Consider the following 21,677-nt stretch of genomic DNA (forward strand, 5'->3'; position numbering starts at 1 on the left):
ATTGGTGGCAGGCTTGCGATCTAGATCGCCTTTCAATTTGCATTATAGCCTTTGCAATGCAGCTAATGCCTTTAAGACAGTTATATAAATGACTGGAATACACTACAAGACTTTTAAAATCTGATCTTTTTTTTTAAAACTAGACATCATACACTTTTTGAAAGACATTTTTAAAGTTTCATATAGAAACACACTTACTGATAAAATCTGCAGACTGGCACACTTTCTGCAACAAGTCTGAAAATCTGGGCAACATCTGGGCAAAAGTCTTGTGATGCATTGAGCCTTAATTTAGGGATATATAAAAAACATACAATGGTATCTCTGCATTAGGGAAATTAATATTTAATAGACACATCGATATGACTTTATTTGAGAAATCTACCTCTTGAACAGTTAAATGTTTTTTACTTGCAATTAAAAAATTATGTGCAATTAACTCTGTGCAATAATAATAAAGTGCAATTTTAAATATATCCTTCAGACAATACACTATCTATTTTTATACAACTTTATTCTGTAAATTATACTTCATTCTGCTGTATATAACACATACCTTTTACTACAATAGTCTATTCTTATTTTTTACTTGTAAATATTTACATACACACATAACTTTACTCTCTTATAGCTTTATTCTTATGTTTATTGTATTGTATTTCTTAAATTTGTATGCCCATAGGCCCTTATTTAAATCATCTGTGTAACTGTTTTCTATTGTTTGATGGTTTCTGTGTGTTGTTGCTGATTCTGTGTACTTGATGCTCCTGTCACCAGAACAAATTCCTTGTATGTGCAAACATACTTGGTAATAAAGCTCTTTCCTATTCTGATTCTGAAATTGCATGTTCTGCACACTGCAATTGCAGTGTAGACGATTGGACACAAGAGGGCGAACGTGCGCTATTTTTAAGAATAACAAAGTTGCATTATAACGTTGCCACAACTGACAAAATGTACTGAAGTAGGCAGTGCAATTTTACCCCACACTTTTCTTCATGAATGCACATAGAAAACTTACGAAACGTACATAATAATTTTGGAATTAAAATAATGAATTGTAAAAAACATTGTATTTATTGTTACATTTTGTTTATTGTGTAAAGTCCAAAGAGAGAAGTGTTGACCTTTGTCCAGTGTCTTATACTTGTTTATTTACCAGTCACTTGTCAGACTACACTGTATCTCTTCCCATAACCATTAACAAATAATAATTAAGTGACAACTTGTTAGGCTACTTCAGTCATTAAAAGAACATGACTGCACACATTAGACTTCCTTTAAACTAAGCTTTCCTGTAGCTCAGTGGTAAGAGCATTGCGTTAACAAGGTTGTTGGATCTAACCCAGGGTATTGCAAATACCTATGTTAAATGTATAGGATAAAGCAATGTAAGTCGCTTTGGATAAAAGCGTCTGCCAAATGCCTAAATTTAAATGTAAATGTAAACTAGATTTGTATTGTGCTGTGTGTGTGTTTTAATTGCCCCTTTAATTATTTACTATTTACTGCGCTGTGACTGCAATGAGAGATCTATGCAAAATAATATTATAGCACTCGTAAATTTATCAAATATATAGCAGTATATCCCAGCAATAGCCAATATTTCTCCTTTCCTGCCGTGACGGTCGCCATGATGATGCCAGGCTTTGCTTGCAGCAGCGAGCCGTGAGACGGAAACAAGGGAGGGGAGAAGAAGGGACCCAGATAGCAAGCATATTTGGGCCACATGTGAAAATCATCTGTCATATCTTGCCTAGCTATGGCATGGTTGAACATATATGGGCCAAATATGGGTCAAATTCGTTTTGCCATAAATTTAGAAATGGCGGGAAGGTTTAATTGGTTCACATCTTGTTTTGGGGTATTTGGCCCAGATAAGAAGGAAAACATGAGAAACACATATGTTTAAGACATGGCACACAGTAGGAAACATTAACTTGTGGCTGAAATTTGGATTGTACTTGGAAAAACACATGAACTTTCCAGCCGAAATGAAGTGCGTCATGCAGTCCTTTACATCACCTTTCTCTTCTTTCCTCATAACTTATCATGTTTAGGGAGGAGAGGTTTTAACATTTTAATGTCATTTTTTTGAAATATGTAGCATTTTGTGTCAGTATTGCATGTGATTATTTTTTTTATTAATTGATTCATTGATAAAGCTGTCAAATTCACAAAACAAATCTGGGGTTTCCTCAGCAATAATACTGGAATAATGCTCATTAGAAATATGGGTCTAAAAATGAACTCTCCAGACGGATTAAACTAGGCTCAAGTTGACTAATACATATTTTTACAGTAAAGTTTTTGTCTTTAAATTGTTGTTTGAATTCCTATGTGAAGGCCTTACCAACAAAATCAGTGTTTAAAAATGCATGCAGTAATATAAAAGATGTCTAATGTCAGTGTATACTTTTCCCAATAGATTTCCCTTCAAATGATCCCCACAGACATTGGGAATAACCCCAGAATGAGAACTGTTAAAAGAGTATATTATGTTTATTTTTAATCCCGTTATTGGTGATGAAACTAGCAAATTTACTCTTAGAATGTTTGTTTACTCTTCACAAGTTTTAGTGCAGAAATGCAAGATAGACTCTTTCAATGATATATATCATTAAAAAAACTGATTACAAATGAATACAGAGTACCTGTAGATATTTGAGTACATGTAACATGAAAAAGCAAATGATTTTGGAAACATTTGTATAGTTGAGAGTAGTTGATCTTTTGCATAATCTGTTATATAAAAAAAATGAGAATCACTGTCATTGTTTAATATTGCTTGATTGTGTATATTGAATATTTTAAATAAAAAAATGTTGTGGTGTAAATATGGTTAGAATAGAATTCTGGCTTTTAGTCTATCAGCCACATGTGACCCACATAAGGTCCGTCAGTCCTTTACTGAGCTCAGCCAAACAAAAAGGACACATAGGTCCAGATATGGGCCACATCATTCTTCATCATATGGCTCACTGTTGGTGGAATTATGGCATGGATCTGGTTGAGTTGTGGCTAGGATCGAGGAACACTTTCTTAAGCAGTTTTTATGGACCAGATCTGCACCAAAGGAAGTTTGCTGACTTGAAAAGCTCTCGATGGTGCCTCTGTACAAGGTACACATGATGGGGGCTGATGCTCTGGCTCTTCTCAGTTTGGGGAGGAAGTAGAGATTGAGAAAGCAGTGCTGAAGCATGACACATGCTGCCTTTCTCAGCACTCATGGAAATTAATGGACACCTGCCAAAACATTTATACAAATTTCTGTGTATATCATAAATAATTTCTGGGACTTAATCAAATCAGGTTTGTTTATAGTGTATAATAGCTTTTGAAAGGTAAAAACCTCTGGAAATGTAACGTTGCTCTATGGAATGTTTGGCTTTCTGAGCACTTGGAATGTTAGCAGCATCTCGAGTAAACGTCTTTTAGCTTTTCCTCTCAGTGGTCGAATAAAGTCACATTTGGATACTGCTGTGTCGGAGTATAACAGCATTTATTATAAATTAGAAGTTCCATTTGTGTCACATACACACGTAATTTATTTTGGTTTATGTGTGTTCATTTTAAAAGACAAATAATGTTACACTAAACAGAAAACATGTTGTGTACAGTAAATAAATTGTTAACAAAAGTACATGGAAAATACTGATTCACCTACCATGGAAAAGGTCAATTGCAGTCCATGCTCTCTGAAATTATACCATATAATCCAATTCAAACTTATTTGTATAGCAATTTTTACACCGTAAAAGGTGCTGTGTTAATTTTTTTGGAGGATCTTTTGACAGAAATGCTATATAATTTACATGTGCATAAAGACCTTACATAATGAAAGGGTATATTACCTTAATGAGCTAGTTCTATCTACATACACGGGTCCCCTTACATGGAATTCACCATGTTGTTTCTCCAGAAGCCCTAAACGGACATACTGCTCTACAGAGTTTCGTAAATATGTTATATGTTAAGAAGTGAAAATGTGACTACATCTCTGTTCTGTGTCAGCCACCATAGTGCTTCAAAAGGAAGGGGTGAACGGAGCCTTTGGTTTCAATTTCCAACCTTACAGCTAGATGCCGCTAAATTTTATACACTGGACCTTTAAACTAGCCTATAGCAGACAGTGGACATACTGTCTCCTTTATTATTTAAATAACACTGGACCAAAATACAGTGAGGGAAATAAGTATTTGATCCCATGCTGATATAAATAAATAAAGGAAGGGTCTATATCAGTTAAAACAAACCCACCATAAAAATTATAGACCATTAATTTCTTTGTAAGCAGGCAAACTTACAAAATCAGCATAAGTGTGTGTCCTGTCATTCTCTCTCTGCAAACACAATTTATTACCTTGCCACTCATTCAGAAGTTTTAGTGATGCCCACTGCTCCGGGTGTACGTGTGTTCACGACTTGCTGTGCATGTGTACACTACTCTCTGGATGGGTTAAATGCAGAGGTCACATTTCAGGTAGGGGTCACCATGCCGGACAAATAGGTCACTTTCACTTAACCCAGAGGCCTTACCTACAGTTTAGGGCATTGTAATTTAGAATAGGGATAAAGCCTTTCAGAAATGTGAGACTCCATGCATTAATTGATTTGTACAAACATGGAAATGTGCATAATTATGTGATAATGAATAGGTAATGAGTATTTTATAAAGACTGAAATTCTTAAAAGTTGTGATGTCTGTTACAAAGGCCAGTTTTGGCTATGCGGAATTTATAAAAAAAGTTTATGTGAATATTCTAATCCAAAAATAACATACATTAGATTTATTACTCATTTTTTATAATTTTGCATTGTTGCAAAGCAGTTTTACAGTGAAAACATATTAGAAGAACAGACAGTAAAGACAAAAGAAAAGGTATAGAAATATAGGAAACACATGACCATTACCTATAGCCAAGACTATTATTATGTCTGGCTGTAGTCTACTTACTGTATGCTATTTTATTTGCACGTGTATGGCTGAAATCATTCATCTTCTAGTACATAGTAGGCTCACATCCCAGCACCTGAAAACAGTTAGTAATAATAAACTGTTATATTGTGATTCAATTCGGAAAAAAGGTGTTATGGGTCTTGAGTGCATCTGATGATAAAGCCCAATACTGAATTATGTTACTGAATCCAGTGAACCTTGAAAAACGTCGCAGAACAATACACAAAGATATCTCCGTAAACCAGCTTCCAATTTCAATAACTTAAGAAATGGGAGATCTTCTGTTCACGGACAGGGTTGGAGCCCAGTCTGGGACGGAATGCCTTTATTTGTGGAGTTTGCATGTTCTCCCTGTGTCAGTGTGGATTCTTTACACCTAGAAAATCATCCATACAAATCTGTTGATTTCTTTTTTGTTTATTTAACAAGCAAACAAGTCGTAAGTTAGTTTGGCGGTAAGGTCATCAAAAAGTTGGCCATCCTGTAGCTCAACCCCTCTCCATACCTTAACAACTAACACAATGGAAATAAAAAAGCCAAAATGTGATAAAAAATAACCAGTAAAAACATTGACTTAATGCCAGTACTCCCAGGTTGCCTTTATAATCTTAAGGATGTTTTGAAAGGGGCTCATTGACCAAATATGTATCCATTGGGATTGACATATGAATATTGATAATCATATAGATTTTTACCATGTCAGTGAACAAACTTTTCTATAGAAATGTGCTACGGTATAAGTGTTAGTGAAAATGTTATTTGGAGAAAACATGCAATTAAACTTACACGATTTATATTACGATTCTGAAAATGGACATCCCGTTAATCGTTTAAAATATCCATTTAAACAATATTTGATTTGTATTATCATGCAACCATTCTATATAGTGCTAGAAAACTTATGCTCGCAAAATACATTGTTCAGAATATATTTAGATGAAAGGTTGCAATTTACAAGCCTAGTCTGTTGGTTCTGTTTGTTTCGGCAATACCGCCACGCCAGTAGATGGTGGTAAAGCTCCGTGGTGCAATGTGCATGCATAAAACAATGTGTTAACACGTAATTTACGGCTTAACACGTCGTTTTAAATTAGTAGTTAGTTTCACACGTTTTGGCCCTTCTGGCCTTCCATACAAAAGACACAGAAGCAACCACATACGCGCCTCAGCACAACCCTTGTTTATGTATTGATCTCACTTCCATCAAGCATAGTTATACTAAATATAAATACTTTTGAAATTACACAAACCAAATATTTATTTACTTACCGACATGGCAAACAATTTCATCCACTTCTCTGCGACTTTTGTCTTGATGCTTTTTCTTCACGACATGTTGGTTTTATGGCTGCGGGTAACACGAGGCCTATTACCGCCACCTATTGTGTTGGCGTCTTACTGCTTCAACGTTAATAAGAATGTGGCGTATTTTGATATGGGCGTGGTTTATGACATCACACTGGGATGTGGGACGGGTTGGACATCCACCGCAGGCCGCAGAGAGATGACCGCAGCGAGATGCTACTCCGGGTCGCAGCGAGATGTGCTTGATCTGGACCGGGCAACACTTTCTTAACTGGGCCGCAGGTCAGCTGTTTATACGGGCCGGATCTGGACCAAAGGAAATTTGCTGACTGGGAAAGGCTCCTCCACCGACATGAGCGAGGACGCATATATCCTCCTCCTCGCTACAAATCTTCCATCGACAAGTGCTTATTACCAAACAATTTTGTAAATAAAGACGCGCCCCCTCCGCCGCCGCGTAGAGGACAAAACGGTTCATATATGAAGAGAGGAATTAAAGGAAAAAACAGCTTGCTAAGGGTTTCGCAGTCCTGCCAGAGGAGGGGCATATGGTGCTTTGTAGCAATGCAGATCCCGTGCTGCTGATGCGCTTTTGTTACTGCATAATGGATAACCAAGGATATCACCACATCTCAAGGGATTGCTTTAAACTTCTTTGGTGACTTCTTTTGTTAAAACGTGTCGTTTCAAAGAGAAGCTGATATCTGGAGGAGGAAAAGGAATACGGCTGGGTTATAGCATACACGTCAAATCCACCGGCCAGGGCAGGGTCGACGGTAGCAAGTTCTCTTTAATGCATCTACGGACTGCAAATGCGTAATGTCGTGGAGTGGTATGGACGCACCGGTGAGAAAAGAAACATGACTGATCGCCTTAAGATCGACGATCTTTGTCTACCTTGAGCCTTTAACTTGTTCCTTTTAAGGAGATTGCAAGCCGGTTGCCCCTTTGCAGCTGTGGGAGCAAATATTGACCAGACTCTGAGACATCAGCACCGTTTGAAACCATGTCTGGAGAAGTGCGTTTGAAGAAGCTGGAGAAGCTGATTTTAGACGGCCCATCTCAGTCCAACAGCCAGTGCTTCAGCGTGGAGACCTTGTTGGATATTCTCGTTTGTCTTTACGATGAGTGCAACAATTCTCCCCTAAGAAGAGAGAAGAATGTTCTGGAGTTCCTGGAATGGGGTAAGATTTATTTAATGTTTGCATGCCTTTTCTGTCATGTCGCGTAAACTGCACATATATTGAGGCCCAGTTGTCACAGTGAGTGACGCGCGAGAGGCTATTTTTCATGTTGTCTGACATCGGCCAGCTGTTTAAAAGACAAAGTTCCTGTAGGGAAAACTCATTGAGTTGTTGTCGAGGGGGGAACAGTGGTGCAGATGACATCATCGCACGACTGGTTTGTGCATGAATGTGGAATGCGAGACTAACCTGAACGCATCTTCCTGCTGAAACAAGGTGGATACAGTGTAGCCTGCGCAGTGTGCTTTCATTTGACATTGATGGCTGAATGGGCCTCAGTGACACTTTGCATTTTCAACATTGGAAAAGCACCCATCACTGTCGTTGAGTCAAACAGCAGTCAAGGGAAATAGGCAAAGTTTTATGGGGGCAGAGTACACGGTGTGTCTGTAAATGATCGAAATCTCCAGCAAGTTTCCACACACTGAATGAATAGAGTAGCCGGATCCCAAAGGTCTATCAAAAATATGCTTTATAACACTTTCATCATTTGTTTACAGTCGTATCATTCCATATCTGTATGAAGAAGATTGAAGAACAACACTGGCTCCCATTGACGTCCATTGTGTGCACAAAACCACTGACGTTTTTCAAAACATCTTATTTTTTGTTCTACGGAAGAAAGCGTCCACAGTTTTTAAATGACACGAAGGTGAACAATGATGACAGAATTGAGATTTTTGGGTTAGCAATCCCTTCGCACCAAGTTTGGTGTAACTTTCTGCTGTCATATTGTGTCTGGTTTGGGTTCACAGCATAGGTTATGAAAAGCTGCGTTTTGTGTCATTGTTTACAGTCGTTTTAACTTGCTTGGCGCTCTGATTTAAATAGAAATGCAAATCCAACTTGCAGTTCTGCAGTGTAGCTAGGTCTGTGTTCAGATACCTGTAGTCAGTGCCAAATATAGTTATAGGTCTAGAGATGCAGGCAGGTGCAACACGCTGTGAGCAGGCAGGACGTAGTTTTATATATTTGGTGGTTTTGTGCGTCATTATAGGTGTGTTTGTGTGACGGAGTGTGTGAGTGCCCTTTTCCTGTGGGGAGTCTCAGTAGGGCAATGCCAGGAAACTCGACTGAGCCGCTGGACACATGATGTCATACGGGGAAACGGCTACACGTTGTGTTTTTGGGGGGGCTTGTCTATTTAAAGAGTTCACTCATGAACTCATTAGCACACTCACTTGATTATTCACATTTTAACGTAGGCTGGCGGCATGGTGCTCACTGGCACGGAGACCCCATTTTGCTTCATGTCTTGCTTCTTTATGACACACTAACACATTTTAAAGCATTCGTGTTAGGTCTGTCCTGACTTTTGAACGGAATGTAGATGAGGGGATATATTTGGCTGGTTGCTCTGGGTTTTCTTTAAAGTAAAGCTCAAACAACTTTTGAGGAGCGATTGGTTGCTCATGCTTTAGGAAAGAAGTCAGCGATGAACATCCCACATTTAGTGCTGATGGATTGTAATAGGAGCCTTGAGGCCATCACAATGTGCCATAACGTAATGAGAATCACATGTACGTTGAGGCGAAGACACCAAGCTGAAATTATATGCGAAACCCCCCGGAATGTGACGGTCCTCCAGAGAAATACGCATAATGAATGATACATTCACATTCTCTTTGCTTTGCCAACCAAGTCTAGACTATTGACCCAGAGCCATGTTGTATTGTTCTAAATATTTTTTTCATTTCGAAAGCATGAATTCATGAAGGCTTCCTGGGCTGTTCGTTGAAATAGATCTACAGCCAGCTGGCAGCCTGCTTTTCACTCTTTTTCCCTTGACTGACCCTATAGAAGATCGGAGGCAGCTTGGGGAATGTTTGACAGGGTTTTCCACATGATACATTCATAAAGCAGAGCAGTATTTTAAACCAGTAATCCCTCAGACTCACCACGTTCCAAACCTATGAGCATTTTGAATGTTGTTTGAGGCTAACACATCTGTGTTAAAGCAAATTGGATTCAATTTAAAGGGATAGTTCACCCAAAAATGAAAAAAATGAAAATTCTGTCAAACTCACCCTCTTGTCATGTGAAACTTGTATGACTTTATTTCTACTGTAGAACACAAAAGAAAATACTTTGAATTAGGGCCGCATGATCATGGGTAAAATTAAAATCAAGATTGTTTTGCTCTAAATTTTTATCACGATTGACAAAACACGATTATTTTTGTCAGTTCAGATATTTTATTTTTAATTTCACTTCAGCATATTTATTAGGCCTATACTTTACAGCCAATTAATATTTTTTAATCTGCTGCCATTGAACTTCTTCAAAACCGAATTTCTAAGCACGTAATCAACCATCTAAACACTCCTACACCAAAAATAACATTTTGTGACCTTCGGAATGAAATCTTGCTTCTACATTCTATATATATTTTTTCATATATCATGACTATTTTCTTTGGGTTTTACAAAAGTAGTATAAAAATAGGAGAAATGGAGTGAAATTATTTACTGTGAAATGGGAGTTTAATAGATGCAAGCTTTCTTTATCAGGAGTATTATGCTTGCTTTTAAAACATTAACATAACAACAATTATGCTCAATTATTATGGGAATCATAAATCCTTTCCTGTAGCTCAGAGGTAAGAGCATTGCGTTAACAACGCAAGGTTGTGGGTTCGATCCCAGGGGATTGCAAATACCTATGTAAAATGTATGAGATAAAGCAATGTAAGTGGCTTTGGATAAAAGCGTCTGCCAAATGCATAAAGGTAAATGTAAATCCTTATCACGGTTAAAAATAACAATTAATCGTGCAGCCCTATTTTGAATAATGTTAGTAAACAAACAACGGCGCTGGTTCCCCGAAAGCTGAAATCATAGTAACAATCAATGTGGCGATTTTTTTGAAAATCGCGATGCAGCCCTGTTTATAATCTTCAAAAATATCATACTACTGCCATGGAGTCATGTTTTTCAATATAATTTTTTTAATTAATTAATTTTATATAATTTTGAAAATGGTGTGAATTGCATCGTATATAAATTTGGTAAAAAGTACTACTGTCTTATCGGGTACTGCCACAGTACTTCTTTGTTATATGTATAGCTCATCTGACAAGTTACAATATAGTGCCAAACTCCCAAAATAACGCCTCTGCAATGTAGACCTCTGAATGCATTGTGCCTCTCTGTCACATGCCGTTTCTCTCGCAGAGGGCTTGGCTCACATCGCATCGCTCAACTGTAATAGTATGGTTTAAAGCCAAAGATTTCACCTCCTCTCCCTCAGTGGTTGCTTTCCACCCCTTTCCCGTTCCTCTACACTTTCCTTCCATCACCACACCCTCCGGCGCTCGCTCTCATGCAGGAACATCTTATTTAATGCTAACATTAAACACAGATGCCCGCCCATGCCTAAAGCTGTGGTATCCAGCGATCTGGGAGCGAGACTTGTTTTTGGTCTCGTCTATTTCTTGTAATTCATTCTAGACACATGTTAAGTGTTTTCGCTAATAGAGATATGTTATTCAAGATAAATTCTTGTGTGCGGTCCATTGGTGCTCTGAGATGCTTGTAGATGAAAATTGCATCACTCCACTTAGACTAAAGCAAATCTGTATAGAAGTGCTGACTCAGACTTTTGCCTCTTTGCTGGTGTGATGTGCAATATGAGCGGGTGAGCAGCTGTTTGGTGCCCATGCCGGCACGCTCTGTCCTCGATCTCTCTTTGCCTCTTTAGTGCATCCCAGGTCTCAGGAAGCGTCTGAGTCAGTCTGACAGTGCAGAACGGCCGGCAGTGTTCTGTCCCATAGGGAGCTGCTGATTGGCTGTGATGCTGCATGCAGGCGAGCGCCTTTTTTAGTCTGCCTTCAGATTTATGTGACTTAATACTTTGTGTGTGTATTTTTGGTGAGTGCGGTGCTTGTATGCCCTTGAGCTTTGATGCATTAGAACAACTGATCCGGATCCCGATGCTAGCGCATACAATGCTATGTGATGTGTGATACTCAACATGACCCATAGTTTTGACCCCAACATACAATAGGGTAAAAATACAACCCATCATGTGAAAAAATGATGGATGTGCCATTGACACCCCATAGAATTTATTTCGAGAGGACACCAGATTTGTATTCCTGTTATTGCAAATGAAGGCAGAGAATAATGATTTGAGGGTTCAGGGGTTTTGGCTTGATTTCGGTAGGTGTACATTTCAGTTTCGCGCCACAGTTTTTAGTCCTCAAGGGTCACAGGAACTGGAAGCTCTTACTGGATATGCGGCATGATGAGGCTGACTCACGTACCACACCATGAGGAAATCCTGTGGTTGGTTGTAGTGATTTCTGTCTGTTGGTTAGCCAGTTAACATCCTAACGTTAGCCATTTCGATGGTATTAGCCTCGCTCATCACATGTTCACATTTCTGCCGTCAGTCAAATCTCACAAGATCAGCAATTTGAAAAACGACCCCCATGCTTCAGTAACTAGAAAGCACTTGGTGAAGGTATTTCACGAGCTTTCCAAATTGCAATCGTCCAAGTATTTTTTGGACAATTACTCCTGCATGTTACCAACGCGGTACCCGTGCAATGAATAGTTTAGCTGAATTGTTGTAATAGCTGCTTGGCTGTAAAACGTTTACGCTTCGCAATTTGTTTCGGTTTGTAATTTGCAAATTAATGACGTTTAAATAGATCGAAATCGGCTCTTGATCTGATCATGCATGCTTCTAGTCTCTGATAAAACATGACCTAAATTGTTTATTTTACTAAACTGACCAATCAAGATTCGTACAGTCAAAATAAATTAGCTTTAAAACCAAAGCATCCATTTAAGTTGGGAAGTGGCACGCTTGGTTTTCTTTATGGTCTCACTGTATGTTTCTCATCCAGTTTGTCACAATAAAATGGCAATTGGGAGTGAGATAAGTAAGATAACAGATACTTATTGTATTGCATCATTATAGACTCAAACCAAGGTTTGGCACCAAGGCAGTAGACTAGATTAAAGGCACCAGTGATGGCTGTCACATGTCAAATATATCACAGTAAGAGATGAGTTCTCTTATTAGCGCTCTAAGCCTGTATTGGGCCTGTTGCGGCGGTGAGGAGGAAGGGCACAGGTGCTAGGAGATGCTCAGTAAATGGGGGATGGGTTCTCTCATACGAGTCTGTATTTACAACTCTGTGTGTTTTAAATGTAATTTTGGTAATGGTTTTGGTTGTTAACTAATTCTTTAATGCAAGATGAATCCAAATAATGAAGACTATGCCGTTGATAAGGTATGCACGTGTCAGCTGTCCAGTCAAGCTGAAAGAACATGCCCCCCCAACCTGTCTGTCATTAGTCGATGTGTTTTACAACATCTTTTCGATTCTTTGAAAACCAATCTGTTTTTTGTACTCTCGTGTAAATTTGTTCAAGTAACTGTCGGAACATGTTTTGCCGTAATGCATATTTGCAAGACACTTACGTTTTCAAGTCCCAACACCTTTTCTCTGACACCTTTACACTGAATGTTATAATTAGTAGTAGTTTCCGGCCTAAGGGATTGTGGCCCAGAAAGTGTTTTCACTGGAGGAGTGCTGAGATGTATGTGCTCTATATTTTGGCCGTTTTATTTGTTCTTTAAAGGGTTGTGTCAGATATAACCTGTGAATGTTTTTTCCATGGCATTTGTAAAAGTGTCATTGGAGCCCTGTTGGGCTATTGGCTTGTTTGCATTGTGTAGTAAGTTATGTAACAAGCTTAAGATTTTTTTTGATGGGATAAAAACAGAATTCTACACGTAATGACTTTTGCACTTTGGCATTAACCTTTACTCAGCCGTTTAATTAGTAAGCTAATCTTGTAATTATTGCATTGGAAAGAAATTGCCCTGCGTTAAAGTAATTGCATAAAATAAAAACAATTTATGTTTGTGAATTCTGTGATTATTTAATCACCCTCTTGTCATTTCAAACCTGTATTGCTTTTTTTCTTAAGCAGAACACAAAAGAAGATATTTTGTAGAATGTTGGTAACCGAACAACGCTGGTACGCATTCACGTCTATTGTATAGACCGCCGTTGTTCGGTTACGATTATTCTTCAAAATATCTTCTTTGTTCTTCTTTGTTTTGTTGAGTAAGTCGTACAGGTTTAAAAGGACAAGAGGATGTTGACAGAATTTCATTTTTGGGTGAGCTTTCCCTTTATGCAAACAGAAGCTGCCATCCATATTTTTATTCATTTACAAGCAAACTCTTATAAGCGTTTTATCTCAGCCATAGACTAACTTTTAACTTTTTTAACTCTGCCTAAAAGTGTCAAGTTTGTTCATTTTCTTTCAGAAGACTCGTTGTCGTAAGCTGTTTCGAACGCACTTTACCCATCCGTTTTTCCATTAGCTTTGCAAAACTGACCAGTGGTTTCCTAAGCCTTACGTGAAAGTCATTTTAACTTTGTGAGAAATATGTGTGCGTGGATCACGTTACAAATTGCAGGCTGCTAATGCGGATTGATGCTTGTTTATAATGGGAGTACAATGGACACACCGTCTAGCCACAATGACATTTTCACATGTTCCAGCAGAGTTGATTAGGGATTTCGATAATGATGATTACGATGACAGTGATGATAATTTGAATGTATTACATGGGAGGTAAAGCTTCCATGGTTACATTCGCCTACGGGTCATTTAGTCAGTCGAGGTAGGAAACGTCCAGCTAGAGTTCATTTAGAGCCCTGTTCTCACAGAATGCGGTATGGGTAGGGTTACATCTACTGTGACATATTCTGCCACAGGGAGGTGAGTCGCTATTATTTGGTCTGAAAAATACCAGTATTTCACTGCCCTGCCGATGTAAAAGACTAACCCGGCTTGTGTGTCAATGTCAGCTCGTTGGATCACTATGTAACCTTCTCTGGGGAATACTATGACAGTTCTGCCTCTAAGTGTATTAGGTTCTGAGAAATGGTGGTGATCATTTTATTTATATCTTTAGTGTCAGTTGGACCAATATCATACACTACTCTAATTTCCTTAAGTCAGACACTGTAGCTAGTTCGGCTCGGATCTTGTGTTGTTGCAAACCTTAAGACCACATCGCAAGTATAACACTGGTCCAGAAACATTTCCGGTTTCAGTTTTTATTTGTTTAATATTACTATTTTTAACGTTACAAATATGGTCAAATCTAAGATATTCTTTGACATTTTGATTCCGTCATAAATGATCTGTTGGTTTCATTTTGTTCAAATGTTTGTGCAGTTTTAAAAAACTGATCAGGAAGTTCTTCTGAACAAGCATTGGATAAGTTTTCCGAAGTGGTCTTTTTTTCTGTGGAACACAAATTAAATTGCATTTCATTCCAAAACTATTCTTTTCATTTTTCCGCCGAACACAAAAGAAGATATTTTGAAGAAAGTGGGTAACCAAACAACACGGGACCCATCTAATTCCATTGTATGGACACAAAACCACTAAACATTTCTCAAAATATCTTCTTTTGTGTTCCACAGAAAGTTAAAATGGTTGGACAGGTTTTGAACGACATCAGGCTGAATATATGATGTCAGAATGATTATTTTGGGGGAAAAATATCCCTTTAGGTTTCAAAAGATTGCAAAATAGCAAATAATTATGACATAAGCAGAAATTATAGTAAAAAATAATAAGCAGTAGTAATTACCAAATGAGCAGGTATAAGCAAACCTGTTTCTTTCATAAAGTTTGGGTCTTTGTATGGTACTACGGTCTGCTTTCTCGCTCTCCTTTGAGCCTGATGGTGACTTGTACTGGTGATGAGATTGCAGAAACACACCGAGTGCAGTAACCTGGAACACAGTAAATTAGGCCGAGCAATCCTATGCTTCATTGTAAAAGAAAGATGTTGAACGCATTTTTTGCATCTTAACAATTTCGTTTAATCTCTTTCTTTTGTAGAGAGTTTCTGTTCATGTTACTGCATTTATAACATAGCTTTATGGGTTAAAAGCGCTCTCGCTCTCTTGGCACCTGTAATGCACTTCCAGCACAAATCTTTGGTTCAGACACATCTAAAAGGGGCTTGTGGAGTCTTCGTCTACCCATTTTTCCTCAATGAACATTATCAACATGCAGGATTCGATTGCTTTGTTCCCAATGTCTTCCTCTGGCTTCATTGTTTTGAGGAATATCCTATATGTGCATAGCAGTGGTTTAGACAAATCTAACTTCCTGTCCGGCCTGAAACTAGCCATCCCATCGTGTTTCTAAAGCGGGGGATCCTTCAGTGGGTTGTATATATTATGGCGTTGGGAATTTGAGTCATGGGTGCTCACTGTAGCGTTAAACACAATTTATCGCCCCATTGCATGTTTATGCGGTATGAAAGTGATTCTCAGGCATGTTTATGTACGTTCGCTACTTATTAATGATTTAATGCCCCTCGCCAAAGGTTTCATATATCACCCCTCTGGAACTGTGGTACTCTGAATCTGCCTCAGGGATTGAAGGCACCATGACATTATTTTATTCATCTGATATCCTGCATGTTTGTTTAATAACAAGGACTTCACATAATATGAGATTGCTGCCTTTATTCCGTAAATGTAATTTTTTCAGTCTATGGGTACATTGTTTGCTTGTCTTATTGATTGGTTTTATTAGTAGTAGCAATATCCTCCTGATAGTTTGTAGTCTGAAGTGCAGTAGGGCATTGTGGGAATTGCAAGACATACAGTTATAACTTATGAAGGAGAGTAAAAACAGAGTCATGCTTCATGGTCTTTAAATCAGTTGTTTTTTTGTGTAATATCAGAATGTAAGTGTCTTTATTTTTCGCAATTTATGGCCTTAAACTAATGGCTTCTGCACTAGCACTATGTGTTTTATGGATATGCACTAACCACCAGTTCCCAAAAAGCGTCATGGACACCCAACTAGAAATGAATTTCACTATATTGTACTACTATCAATGATTTAGCTTCGTCATTGAATGGATAGTTCATCTTTTAAAATGAAACTTTTTTCATCATTTACACACCCTCATGTTATATTCGTATGACTTTCTTTCTTCTGCAGAACACAAAAGAAGATATTTTGAAGAATGTCGGTGACCCAACGATTTGGAACCCAACTGACCTTTATTGTGTCGACACAAATCCACTACGACATTTCTCAGAATTTCTTCTTTTGTGTTCTGCTAAAGACAAAGTCATATACAGGTTTTGAATGACACAAGGATGAATAAGTTATTGTTGTGTGGGTGAACTATTATTTAATAAAACCTTTAAAACAACCATATAACTAAAATTTCACTTTGGATAAATCGCAGACTCAAGTAGTTTTCTCTCACTTTGAGAAACACAGTATGTATACGCCTTTTGCTTTCTCCACATTGAATGTAAATCTAATGACACAATTCACAAAATGCCTTGAAATTTCTCTATGCATGACCCTCATGAGCATTATCATGGCCTCTTTCAAGATGCAAAAGCTGAAGCTCATCAGTACTTGTCGTGACTGTAGTGTTAATACTCTTCCGAATGCCTTATTAGTCTCTCTGGTTACGGCAGAGAAGGCCATCCTCAGGCCTTTTAGCTCCAGGAGCCAGGACGTGTTCTTCTGGAAGCGGCATTTTTGCGTTGTTACCTCACTTTGGCCGTAAATAATCCCTCTTATGGCTTCCAGATGTCCCCTTGCCAAAGAGTGGATATGGGAGCGCACGATCGCTGACTAGTATTCGTCTTTGCATCTCTCTTTGTACACACCCCTCTCCCCAAATACAGCGAGGAGGGCAAATTTACACAAGCATGCGTCGATTCTCACGAGCCTTGTGTCACGCACACCCTCGACGTGTTTTTCAAGTCTCACAATACCAAAGAGTTCAGTGCGACACTCAGTATACTTAGCATATGTTGGAATCACTGTATAAGTTTTCATTTGTTAACTTTGGTTAACTACAGTAGTTGACAACATGAAGTAGCAATACAGATTTTTCTACAGCATCTTTTCATTTTAATGTTGATTTCAACATTTTCTAACACATTTAACAAACACTATTGCTATTAAAATATATGCTTATAGTTAGCTAAAGCATTAACTATAACAAATGAAACCTTATTTTGAAGTGTTAAAGTTTTGTCTAAAATATCAATAATGTGGTAAAGATCTTTACATTTACGACGCTGCGCACCTCTCTCTGGTTTGTCATGGTAACTGTTGCTGTGTTTGGCATGCCTGTGTTGTTTTTATTAGGTTTTCAGGTGAATTATACTGTTTTGCTATTGTTTACCTGCCAGCACCGCTAGAGCTAATATTGGTAGTCCACTTATCTTAGTTACGTAGGAGCGGAGCACGTATCATGATATTGCACATGTATTCTGTTTCTCCATTGATGGTACACTTACATGGAAAGTTTTTATTTTGTTTATAGCTGTAAACTGTAACGTTTGCCTGTATGTTACCATCTCTGTTTGAAACATAAAATTGCAGTTTATTTTAGAAAACTTATACCTACATCGGTTAAAGTCAAATTGCTTCAAACTGACATTTCCAATGAAATAATATATGAAAGTTCAAGTATTATTTTTAGATCATCAATAATGGACTTTTTATTAAATTAAATTTTATTAAACTTGCTTAAAAGAATAGTTCATCCAAACATGAAAGTTCTGTCATTCTTAAAGTAATTGTTCACCTGAAAATGAAAATTATCCTCATGTCATTCCAAACCTGTATGAGTTTCTTCTGCAGATCACAAAAAAACATATTCTGAAATTCACAACATTGGCCTCCATTGACCTCCATTGTATTGACACAAAACCAACACATTTCTCAAAATATCTTCTTTTGTGTTCCATAGAATATAGAGTCATATACAGGTTTTGAATGACATGTGGGTGCAAAAATATGTGACACTTTTTTTTTTGGGTGAATATTGCAGCTTTAAACCTATAAAAAGCTATACCCTTGTAAGTGTACTACACAAAATAATTGTTCTTATGTACTTTCAATCGAAATTAATATTGAAATACCTAAGAAAATATTCAAAAAGTAGGATTTTTCGTAGGGCCCTGCTTGCCAGTTGCAAGATTTTTCCATTATAAAGTGGTTAAATGGTGATTCATGAGCGCTTGTGGAGTATTTACTCATTGGTTGCTCACAGTCAGTTTTTGTAACAGAGGAATCTTTTATTACTTCAGTGTTTTCTGCATGAGTATTATATCTGTATGTGTAGTCAGGGGACTCACTGATGTAGCACAGAAGTCCCACTGCAGCGCCGCACGTATTTTAACATGTGGCTGCCGTTAACCCATGTCAAAACTGTTGAAAGTTTTACCGAGGTCAAGCATGGCTGATTCTATCCAGGGATGTTGGGGAATATTTTCACTCTCTCTCCGGTGGTATTTAGACATAGCTGGTATTGTTAAGCATGTTCTTAGCTGACAGCACGGCGTGATCGAGTACCTGACTTGTTATACGTTACTGTTTGGATTGTTGGATTAGCATTGGGTCAGTGACTGAATGTAATTACAGTATAATATAGAGCAGTGCTGATGGGATGTAATGACCTGGCCGGGTAATGAATGCCCCGCCGGGACCAAAATGCCTGGAAGCCACCAATTGTACCTTGGTGATCTAGCTGCTTATTTGCGCTGAGAGACAGACGTTATAACGCTGCCAGAGATCATGACCTCTTGTAGACTAGAATAGTGTGTTTGTGTGTGTGTGTGAAACATGTTCTTTGGGGATAATCTATATTATTAAATCACCCAAAAATAAAACTTCTGTCATAATTTATTCACCCTCTTTGTTTTTATGAACACAGAGAAAGATATTTGTAAGAACGCTTGTAACCATTTTCTTGGCCACCATTGATAACCATAGTAGGAAAAATTACAATGGTAGTCAAAAGTGCCCCAGAACTGTTTACTTTCTACATTCTTCAAAATATCTTCTTTTCTTTATGAAACTTTATGAAAAGTGTATCTAATGCCTGTAAATTTATATATTTAATTGTATTTTCAAGATTCAAATACTTTTTGGGGCCACTGTGTGCTCTAGAGACTGCTTTCCCCTGAATCTCCACATTCAGAAAGTCTTTTATATCCCGAGACTAAACAAATTTCAATTTGACTTGTTTGTTTTAGCCATTTCCTTTACTCTCAGAGGTCCAGATCTCTTCAAATTTCTCTCCTCTGCAACCCTCCGGTGTTGCCATGGCAACAGAGACGCTCCCTGTGTGCATGAGGCTGATTGGATGAGAGTTTTGAGTCATAGCTGTAATTGTTCTGCAGTGGCAGGTTTAACCATGTGCGCTCTCATAGAAAAATTTGCAGCATCACACTTCGATAACGCGTACAAGATGAGCTAAGGCTTTTGGACGGTGTATTTTAAAAATGATCAGTCTTACATCATTCTCACATATTACTCGGTTTAGAGCCTGAAGGTTGTGTGGGTGGCGGGTTTGTGCAGTTGTTTAGGATAAGCATGACAAACTTTATCCTTATCAGTCTGAGGTTGAGATCATCCCCTGCCTGTTCCCACATTCATATCTGAACCAGGGATGGCAGGCCTCGCTTTAGGACGGTTACACCCACTGCTTGGACAAGATCTGACCTGGACGTGACATGTGCAACATTTGTCATAACCACAGGCAGTGAATAATAGTAGTTTCCAAACATCTTCTGCAGGTTATTTGCGTCTAGACGGCCATTTGGAGATGTTACTAATTTAAATGTTGACAGCTGTGGTTTTGTCAAATATAACTTGTTGCTCTCTTTTTAACGCCATGTACACTTCGTTTTAAACACCATTTTCTCATTCTTATTATGTCATCCAAAACCAACAGGGTATCTATATGTGCTTTATTTATAAGATTTTCATTTTGGGTTATAGTTCTCAATATTCTTATATGCAAGTTTTTTTAATGCATTTTGTCCTCATTTTGTTTTTACAGCGAAACCTTTCACATCCAAGGTAAAACAGATGCGCTTGCATAAAGAAGATTTTGAGATCTTGAAGGTGATTGGAAGGGGTGCTTTTGGTGAGGTATGTATCCGACTTTGGAACGTTCTAGATTTCTCAAAAATGACTCATAGCGGTGTCTTCGCATCAAATACAGTCAGCATTAGTAGTCACTGCATAAAAAATAATTTCTTACTTAGTGTTTTTGTCTAGTTTTCCAGTATAAATGTCAAATGCATCTTGATTTAAGAATTTTCAGAAACTCCTATCCGAAAATAAGACAAAATTCAGTTTTGCTGTGTTTCCTATTAGCATGAGGTATTCTTCATTCAGTATTTTTAAGAGTCTGCGGCTGTTGATGTTCTTTCATACAGATGTGATGATGTCATTAAGGAATGTCTAGTTGACAGGTAGGCCAAGAAAACCAGCACTATTAGGTTACTTGGTGAGATCTGGCTCTCCATAAAGTGGGAACATTGGACCGGAGCTACGTTCTTAAACCCCGGCAAATAATTGTACGAATGTTTTATTGAGGTTTTATTTCACAGTTATTTAGAAAGCAGTTCTGTGGCACATGGTTCCCCAATTGTGTTTACCAAGGCTGTGGTAATGTGCAGTGAAGTACATTAAAGAGTTAGTTCAACCCGAAGTGAAAATTCTGTTAAAACCATCAAAGGTAGATTAAGTAGGGGGTTAGGACAAAATGTGTCAGCCCTTCTACTTATCAGCGTCTGGTGAGCTATGATCTCAGCCAACCCTCCCATCAGGAACATTCTCGCCTGACAGACCACTCGACCGGGTTTCCGGCCTAGTGTCTCCTCGCTTCAATCCAGCTGGAATCAACAGCTCTTGGAAATGGAGCAGAAAGTCTCAACTGCTTAACGTGAGGCCATTTTCAATATAACATGAGAAAGGAAGCTGCATCTCACGGCTGTGAGAACTTGCAGAAGCTTTAAGCAGTCTAAGGATCAGTGACACGCTTTCATCTCCTCCTGGATTAGGAAAGGCTTGAGCAATCAGAAGACAGGCCTATGACATCATTTCCTGTGTAGCCTTCTGAGCCAGGTGCTGCTACTGAATTTTGAATTTGAGGACACTAAGATTGTTAAACCGTTAGTAACTTGAGCTTTAACAAAAACTGTTTGGTTTGTGTTTAAGAAAGTTTTACTTCAAAACAAAATAAAGAATACAAATTAATATTTTGCGAAACAATGTGAATATTACTGGACTTATGCTTGTTTCAGTACCTTATGTGTGAGTGTGTGAAAGAGGCAT

At 38.1% G+C, this 21,677-nt stretch overlaps 1 protein-coding gene across 8 annotated transcripts in view; it reads left to right on the forward strand.

The window, feature by feature from the left end:
* Window positions 1-6,441: 6,441 nt before the first annotated feature.
* The window catches only part of cdc42bpab (CDC42 binding protein kinase alpha (DMPK-like) b), a 42,143-nt gene continuing 26,907 nt past the window's right edge, over window positions 6,442-21,677 (forward strand). For all 8 annotated transcript variants that reach the window (XM_056763875.1, XM_056763880.1, XM_056763876.1 and 5 more), the window contains exons 1-2: window positions 6,442-7,449; window positions 20,395-20,486. In XM_056763875.1, coding sequence (XP_056619853.1) covers window positions 7,272-7,449; window positions 20,395-20,486 — 270 coding nt within the window. In that variant the 5' untranslated portion in view covers window positions 6,442-7,271. The remainder of the gene's footprint in view (window positions 7,450-20,394; window positions 20,487-21,677) is intronic.

Source organism: Triplophysa dalaica, chromosome 13 (genome assembly GCF_015846415.1).
Source record: "Triplophysa dalaica isolate WHDGS20190420 chromosome 13, ASM1584641v1, whole genome shotgun sequence".
In the NCBI taxonomy this organism is placed as follows: Eukaryota; Metazoa; Chordata; class Actinopteri; order Cypriniformes; family Nemacheilidae; genus Triplophysa; species Triplophysa dalaica.